This window comes from Wolffia australiana, chromosome 6 (genome assembly GCF_029677425.1).
Source record: "Wolffia australiana isolate 7733 chromosome 6, ASM2967742v1".
NCBI classification, from domain to species: Eukaryota; Viridiplantae; Streptophyta; class Magnoliopsida; order Alismatales; family Araceae; genus Wolffia; species Wolffia australiana.
Genome location: NC_135840.1, coordinates 612,795 through 622,505, shown reverse-complemented (window position 1 = coordinate 622,505; position 9,711 = coordinate 612,795). Strand labels below are relative to the sequence as shown.

General features: G+C 36.7%; 1 protein-coding gene across 1 annotated transcript; it reads right to left on the bottom strand.

Annotated features, from left to right (window-relative positions):
* Window positions 1-6,179: 6,179 nt before the first annotated feature.
* RPA1A (replication protein A 1A) lies at window positions 6,180-8,661 on the bottom strand. The gene is made up of 2 exons (XM_078577004.1): window positions 8,147-8,661; window positions 6,180-7,932 (listed from the first exon to the last, which is right to left on the bottom strand). The coding sequence occupies exons 1-2, from the start codon at window positions 8,404-8,406 to the stop codon at window positions 6,351-6,353; spliced, it is 1,842 nt and encodes a 613-aa protein (XP_078433130.1). The 5' UTR covers window positions 8,407-8,661; the 3' UTR covers window positions 6,180-6,350.
* Window positions 8,662-9,711: the final 1,050 nt, after the last annotated feature.

Here is a 9,711-nt window from a genome sequence, read left to right as displayed (position 1 = left end):
GGCAGTGCAAGAGGGGGTTGGCGGAGAGCGGGATTGAAGAGAGGACAGGCTACAGCAGAGTGAAACAATGCGAGCAATGGCACCTTACCCTAAGTAGTTTGAGAGTGTCCCTTGGGTGGATTGTACTCATACAATAACCGATGGTAAAGGTTCCATGAGAGAGTTCAAACACTACTCGGTATCTTCTAGAGCACAAGGTGTAGCTTGGCACCTTACCGGCTAGAAACCTAACCTATCGATTCGGTTAAATTGATCCTTAGTTAATTAATCTATACGTTGATATAGTTAATTAATAAGGTTGGTCAATAATTATTATTGGGTCACTAAATTTATTAACTAGAATGATACATGAGCCTAGAGGGTCACACGCATAAGGTCATAAGGGCATCTGTGGATATATTTTATTTTTAGGATTTTTTAGAAAAACCTTAGGTGAAATATAAAGAGGGAAAGGGCTCCCATTTCAAGCACCGATGCAAGCCAGATAACAGAACCCCTCCCGTTCTCCATTCTCTTCTCCACTCATTCATGGAGAGTGTCTTCATGGAGAGAAGATCTTTAAGATTTTCAAGAAGAGTTGAAGAAGAAGAAAAAGTGGAGATACAAACCCAACGTGATCGCGTGGATACTTCTAGAGGCTGGCCACATGATTGGCTTTAGAATGATCTCAAAGAGAGCATCTCAAGGGTGGAAAAAGTTCCCCAAAGGTACATTTGATGTATTGGTTTTAAAGATCGATTATCAATCGATCGACACGTTTCCGCATCCATGGAAACATGTTTTCCGTGGACGAACTAAGGCATTGAACCCAACACAGATAACCTCAAAAAATGTGAGAATCATATCACTTTACTTATAAGAAATTCATGAGGCTGGCCTCATAATATCAATATATTTGTATACATAAATAATGAACATTATGAATATAATGTTGATTTCATTTCATTCAACAATTCATAAATCATTAATGTAGGTTAAATAATTCATCTAAATACATCATGAATAAATATAAAATTTATGTCATATATGAATATGCGTATTTATGATTATCAGACACACGCTTGACTGTGTTGGCATCGTTGGGTTTTGAGGCTTTTAGAATGTATGTAGTAGAAGGTAAAAAATAATCCTTATAGACAATTGAGACATGATGATAAAATAATTTTTTCAGGGTTTTTTAACCTTAATTTCTCATTTCCTCGAATGATTTGTGTTGAGTTTTTCAATTGTTCACCTGATTGATATATCCATGTGATCTTGAACATACTGAACACCCTCCATCTCAATCATACATATTATTGATCCATCACTGTCTTTTTGCAATTCCAATCACATTGGGAGAGGTGACCACCCTAGAAGAAGGATATACACTATACGAAATCTGAGACAGAGAATTTCAATTTGCACGTTTCTCATATTTATTATTAACATGATTTTTTCTAAAAAACTCTAAAATTTGAATATATCTAAAAAAATTCAAAAGACCATTTGTGTGTGATCCCTACGCCCATGTATCGGTCTAATTAATGAATCCAATGGCCTAATATTATTTATTGGATAAAATTATTAATTATCTATCTTGGCATATATTTTTATAAATTAAGGATTAATTTAAACTGATTATCGGATTGTGTTCCCAGCTTTTGGGAATGCCAAGTGACATCTTGTGATCAACAAGATACAAAGAAAATTATTAGCTATCTCATGTAACCTTATTGTCATCAATTACTATGTACGTATACTCCTCATCCGCTTAACAATCCTATGATGATGAGTAACCATATATTAGGTTTAATTACATTGTTTTAGGCTTCTAATTTATAATGTAATATTTTTAATTTTTATAGTATCATAGAACAAAGGTCAAGTTTGCTTGAATCAAGTATTGAATAAGTGAATGTTAACTTTATATTTTTAGATTTTATGTTTACTTTATGAACTATATCTAATTTAATGAAATCAGAAAAAATAAAAAATTAATGCCAAAAAATTCTAGGAAGTGGGTAAAAATATTTATAATAATTTTTCCCAGTTTATGGAACAATTTGGGAATTCTATGAATTTTTTAACAATAAATATTAATTGATTCTAATAAAATAGCTTAGTTAGTACTTATGCATTGAGGCATAATGGATAATGGTGGTGGCATGCATGGAGTGACCAAATGAGATTGACCATTGCGCATTGTGGCAGAGATGGTTGCCGATGCATGCTGGTAAGCTATATAACGGGATCAGTGATGCGAATTGTACCATCCCTAGTGGTGACATAGATGGAGGTCGTGACACAATGACAAGCGATGGAGTCAGTGGCATGGGTGAAGGTTATAATCTAGACTACCAATGATGATAACCTAGAAAAAGGATGGAGAAGTGAGTAAGAAAAAGATGAAGATCACACTAACCTTGTTGTCATGTGCCTAATGGGCCAAGTTGTGATTTCTTGTCACAATAATTAATCAGAATGTGTCAATTCCTCACTCTTAGAATACAAGAATGGTCCCAAATAATAATTTGCATCGGCAAATCACTCTGCCAATCGTAATTTGAAACAAAATCTAAAGGTGATTTCACTAGAAGGGTAGGGCTCTATTTTTACATCCAACATAGTGGATGGAGCACTAAAAAAGGGGGACTACCCTCCAAATTTTTGGCTTGAAACTCCCTATGGATCATTAAATTTATTTTCTTAAAGTTGGAGCAATCTTAGCAATCCAATTTTCTCTCACCTATGATTTCTTTTTCCTTTAATTTTCTCTCTCCTCCTTGATACATATGCTGAATTTTTGGCATGGCACAATAGTTAAGATAGACAGAGAATTACTTTAAGATACTAAAATAAATTCAAAATTCTACTTAATGACTTATAAATTATTTTCTACTTAATGACCCATAAATTCTACTTAATGACCCTGAAATATTTAATTGTATCTATTTCTTACTCATAAATGTTTTTTATACATTTAAAGTAGAAAATTCATATCAAAAGTATCACAAAATCAGGAAAATCTTAAATTTAATATAACAGTATAGTAAACCCCTAATTTTTTTCAAAGAATTCTAAATGTATATATTTTTTAATAAAATAAAAATATTTTATTTACTTATTGAATGTTATTAAATTATTTTACAACACCATTAATCGAGAAAAACATGACAGTCATTTAATTATCTTGATGAAAATAAAGCATGTCAAGTATAAGTAACTTGCATTTATTATCATCTTGATGAAAATAAAAAATAAAATAAATGAAATTTCTATCAAAATTAGCAAATAACTTTTCTCCAATATTTAACTACATTGGACAATGACTTCTTCGCATTGTATTTCTAAAGTATCTCATATTAAACATGGTGAAACATTCCGTCTTGACTACCTAAACATCTTCATGAACTTTTTGGTGCATCCGAGCTAAGACATTTTGGAATTACATGGATAGGAACTCATAGGTCATAGGGAAACACAAATGTCCATCCACCTAATGTATGTGATGTTTCAGGTCTAAGGCTACTTACACAGCCACAACGTGAATCGAATTGATTGGAAGTTTATTATAATTCCATTTAGGTACTCATAAAAATCATTTCAGTCAACTCTTTTCCCAAAAGAGAACTCATTATGTGTCAGTTTCTCAAAAATAGTGGCCATGGTATCAGTAATAGCAACATATGAGTGAGATTAGGTGGCGCAATCCTTTCCAGATATTTTATGCCCTTCTCGTGTCGGGTTCTAGGCCTTGATTGACTGGTTGTAAAACCATTTTGCATGTAGTAGACGATGTAAATCAACTCTAAAGTGATCTCTAAGATAAAGTAAACTCAAAGTACCTTGTGGGAAACTTGTTCCACCCTTGAATAGTGTGATGAAAAAATGTGTGTATAGTTAGATGAGAAAACATTCTAAATCTCGTTTCATCTTCATTAATACAGTGAATCTACTAGAGTGCATGTGTGGTGCTTATAATGAAGTCCATGAATACATGATCAGAACTAATTAATTATGATGATATTTTAATATTCTTATTAAATGATACTTTAGAAGGACATTTGAAGTATCTATTTATAATAACATTATCTAGTCTCACTCATATGATGAGTATGGTTGATTCTGCAGTCATTAATGTAGAGACAGTAAGGGGAGATAGTAGGTGCTTTTTTGCGGAAATAGTTTACTAAATTGATCTGTATAAATTCTTAAATTGTATTTTACCAAATTTTCAATCAAGTTGATTCAAGTCACGATTGTGTAAGTGGTCTTTAGACCTAAGACACTAAATCCATATTGTGGACAAACAGTTGACCTTTAACCACAACCTATGAGTTCCTAATCATGAAATTAAAGGACTGTTTTATCTCCCCTTCTTCTCCTATTGTTCTTTTGGAATTGATAGTTATTGAAAGAGAGGAGAAATGGAGGGCTGCCCAGGTCTGGACTTTTCATACTTATTCATAGTTATTCATGGACTTTTCACAAAAGTCCTTATGAAATAAAGTATAGCCACCAATATCCTTTTACTCTTACATATGACAATGTAGGGCCATGTATCGCTATCATAAATAACTTTAATGGCCTCACAACATTTATTTTTCAACTTATTAATTAATTATATCAGCATAAAGATTAATTATTCGTGGATAAACTTACCCCCAATTGATAGGTTAGGTTTCCAGCCATAAGATGCTAAGTTACACCTCATCCTCTAGAAGATATATAGTCATATTTGAACTCTCTCACGGAATCTTTAGCATCCTGAGTTACCATGCAAGTATAACCCTTCACTTGCATGAAACTACCCAATGACTTAGGTATGGTAAGTCATCAAACCTTAATTACAACCATTACATTCGCTTCTAATTCACTGTTTAGTATATAAAAAAGATGGACAGAGAAATGGGATATTCATAAAAAGGTCATCAGTTAGTTGTGTGACGTAGATTGTCCAATTGAAGATGGAATAATTTGTGAACTACTTCACTTTTTGAAGTTGTTTCGAATGTGTACATCTTAATTATATGAAATGACATTAAGATTAAATTCACTCCGGATATATTGATATAAATATCACCAAAAAATAAATTTATTAATGTATTCAAATTTTTGTTAAATTTTAAATGAGGTCAATTGAGTCAACTAAAGAAAGTCAGACTTTTTTGACACACGTGGATCCACTTTTTCAAATAATTTCCCTTATTCTTTTGTTCCACATATAGAGGAGGATATTATAGTTTTTTGGGGGGAATGTCATACATACCTAAGAGAGAAATTTGTGAATAAAAATATGGATTGTACTTAAGAAGATTCACCGTGTGTGGTAGTGATTCTCCCTGCATCAGGCCTGCTTATAAAATAAGTCTGGTGTTTGGTGAACCTCATTGAATTTTCTATGAACATGCAGTGGAGTTGGATACTTGGATTGCGCTTGAAATGGAAGACTTTGAAGCTTCTTATATTACTCACTAGAAGCATGAGATGCGGTAGAGGAAGGAAAATTATGTTTCGCCTACAGTTTTCCACCAAAAAACTGTAGCACTGGCTTGAACTGACCTACAAGACTCTCATTGATTATAGAAGTCTCAAGATATATGATACATGATATGATAGTCATTGTTGCCGTTGTTCTATGTTGAAGGTCCTACAATATATGTTTAATTTGATTTTTTTTATGTTCCAACGTTAATGAATCTTTTACACATGATGATTTGTATGCTTTTACACGATGATTTGTATGCATTTACACATCAATTTGAATTATATCTGCTGAGTAAGATATAATTTATTCAATTTTATAATTCTCTGCTCGATATCGACAACCCTTATCAGTTTTGTGAAGATGTCAATTTTCAAGATTATCATACTATCTCAGTCTTTCACAGATTCATTGTACATGTAAAATGGTTATATATGTTTAATACCATAGTTATTTTTAATCGATTCATTTGGTCACCTTACAAGCTGACAAATTTGTACGATATTTGATACTTGAAAGTGTTTTCTCCACTACATGCATGGTCGATAACCTTGAAGTAGGGTCTGAGCAGACAATATAAACCTAAATTTTAGTCCAGCAGCACATTAAATATCTCTCTCATGTTTCGATTTTCTTAACTGTATCCAAACCATTCTTATACATCAAGAACCAACGAACAATCATAAGCAATCAAGTCTTCCAACACAGTCTATTGCCGAATAAATGAATACTATTATTATAGAAAAATACAAAAAAAAAGTAAACGAATACATCGCATTGGACCGAGTTTGGTGGAAACCAATTAGATTCAGTTGAGCATATGCCCAAAGAATAACGATCAAATGCTGGAAAGAATGATCACATCTAACTAAGTTATAATTCTTCAGAAACGCTTGGAAATCCAGTCTAAGAGGAACCTACTTTCAACAGACGGATCAACCTTCTCTGCCCTGACCACAGTAATCCTAACTTTCCTCTCATCCCCATGAACAGCCTCCTTGATTCTGAGCCCCAAAAGATACTCCTCAAAGATACAAGAACGGAAGATCTCTGCAAATCTCCCATCCCCATCCCCCCTGTTCTTCATCAAGAACAAGTCCTTGGCAGGCAAGCCAAGTATCACCTCCCCAGACTCCTGGAAACAAGTCACCCAAGTGATGCCCGTGTGATCCTGAACTTGCATCTGAAGAAGATACCTGTAATCACACTCTTCTTCCCCTTCCTTGTCACAATTTCCACAGCACCATCTCCCTCCTCCACCCTCCATCACCTTCTTCCCACAGAGAGTGCAGGCTGGGTAGCAGAAAGAATCAGTCTTGATGAAGGAGATGGTCGCCTTGAGAGAAACCCAGTCGGGCTTCTCTCCTCTTCCGAGGCCCTCTTCTCTAATGTGAGCCACAGTCTTCCTTTTGTCCCCCTGGAGATGAACTGGGATCAAGTCTCTAGAGATAGACTGAGAGCCCAAGGAGTTGCCCTTGGAGTCGAACCAGTCCCTCAAGCTATGGGCTTCTTGAAGATTTGGGTTTATGAAGAGCAGGGTGGAGGAGACAGTACTCACCGTCTTCCCACTGAAATCGTTCACTCTCCCAGCTTTAATGGCCAGGACGGGGAACTCCTCTCTGGATTTGACTATCTCCTCCAGCTCTCTCCCTTCTCTGTTGCAGATTTCTCCCCAGAGAGTGAGCTCCACGCTCTTCCCAGTCTCATCTTTGATGGAAAGAGTTCTCTTGAGGGTCTCCATTCCGTTCTTCTTCAAGATGGTGGTGGCAGGGCCGACGGCAGCGACGATGCCGATGAGATCAAGCACAGAGTTGTTCTCTGCGCTCTCGATTTGATCGATTTTCTTGAAGGTGAATTGCTGATCTGGGATGGAGGAGTCGTCGTCTGGGCAGAGATCCAAAGCCGAGCTCGAGTCCAAGAAGATCTCCCACGGGTGATCCAGATGGTTGAAGTTTTTCTGAGCGGGCTTCACATTCCCTTTCGAGATCGTGTAGATTTTACCGGGTTTGATGAGATCGAAGAACCGGTCGGCAGCGGCGTTGAAGCAGGTGGCGCGGATCTCGCCCCCGTCGGCGTCGAGGAGATCGAAGGAGAACACCTTTCCATCGCCTTTGGCGTTGTTGTAACGCCGGAGATCGGTTTTTGAGGTCACTCGCGCTTTGATCGCCCATCTTCCTTGGTAAGGATTCAAGGCGGAGATTGGAATTATCCGGGCTGGGGCTTCGTTCTTCGAGATTGCTCCGTGGGATTTGTAGCTTGGAGGCGGCTTGTAAGAAGGTTGAACGGTGGGATTGAAGGCAGGAGCAGAAGAAGCAGACGGCCAATTACCCGAAACCCCTTTGGGGATTGAAGAATTCTTGGAAGTTGTTGGTGAATTTTGCGAGTACAATTCAGATTCGTGCTTAGAGCTCCCGATTATCTCGCATTCCGCAATGATGATCTCAAGATTGAGGATGACGATGACCCTGCGTCAATCACACTTCCAAAAATTATCACCCTAATCATGCGTTTGAAAGATGGAATGAATGCGGCAGAAATTCAATCCTCAGTGTTCGTCGCGCATGCTCGTTGAAATCAAAAGGAAAACCCGAATTGTTGAATGATAGCATGAGCGATCTAAGCAATGTTTTGAGGTGAAGTTGCGAAATCAGATCAGAAGATTGGAGAAAGGACTTTAACTGAGCGTTTTGAATGGAACTGCAAACATATTCGATCAATTGAACCACGGCGCCCTTCTGCAACGCCCCGCTCTTAACGCGATCATTGAGCTGAGCCGCCAAAAGTGCCTGGCTTGTGCGATCTCCATCGGAAAGTAGAAGGCGAAATCTCTTCTGGAAGCTGCTTATACCCTTGATTTCCACGACCTGAACCAGAGGCTTCAGATCGAGATCTCCTCCAATCACGGCCGAAATTGCGTTCCGCGTCAGTCTCACATTCATCGCGGCAACGAAATCGCGCCGTGTCTACAAATTTCCTTTTACGATTCCACCTTTCATCGCGCGAACAAAATCGCGACGAATCCCTTCCAAAAATCAACCAATTATGCCGCCAGCAGAAGTAGATAAAAACAATGAATTCGCTTCTTTGCACCAACGAATTTGCTCGGTAATCGACGAATTCTCTTCGACAATCCACCGCGATCTCGGAATCCAGGCAAGAAACCCTAGAAATTTCAACAAACGGTTTGACAAGACGGCGCGAAAACAGCCACTTATATATGGCCCTTATTTTGGAAATGTAACCTTCTTTAGGGTCAGACTGTAATTATGAGTTCTTTTGAAGGCTCCAGTACGGAATGTAACAGACTCAAAATTATATCGATGTAATGAAGAAAGGATGATGTTGCAGTATTAAAAAAATGCGAGGATCAATGACAACATTTTGGAAATGATAGCTTGTCTTTGCTATGAGGAAAGGAGGATGTTGCAGTATTAAAAAAAGACAAGCTATCATTATTGTGATTTATTGGTTATTTGATATTTGAGTTTACAGACGTAAATTTATTGGTTGATAATGTTTAATTAGTGGGGACGTTTTTGTGCTCTAATAATATATAATAGATTAACTTATGTTTTCTTCTCGTGGATATTTTTTAGTTTAATGCTTTTTTAAGGGCACATGATTCTTTTGCCTTGCTTATTCACATGGGATGTCCATGGCATGTCTCCGAAATTATTCCCAATTTGAATGCATATGACTATATCAACTACTTAAAACCTGTTCTTCAGATTAAATCATTGGAATCATACAGAGTTTCCATTTCCTTTACAGTCTACTAAATAGACGTCATCAATATAGAGGGATAGGTCCACCAACAGTACGAACCACTAAACCTCGTCTACAAAGTGGGCATTAGATGGGTATGTTATTTTGAGGAATATCATTTGATCACAGATGAACACAAGTTAAAATCGATATATTAATAAATTTCAATTGTTAGAGTTACTTCATATCTAAAAGGGAGTAGGACAAGTGAGACAGAGCTAGGAGAATTGATATTTTTTGGAAATGTTATTTGTCAACACCGATTTTGCTTTTTTGCCTATTGTCAATCTGTCATTGGTTAGTGATTGATAACTACGGAAGTCCCATTGATAAGGCACAACATTTTGAAGTTTAGAGGCCATCTCATCTCCAAGATATGTTACAACTGCGAGTTGTAGAGTGGCTGTCATCTTAATGAGATCGAGTACTATATGTGTTTTTCCTGAACGAGAGTTTTGAAACTTCAAAGTGAACATTTG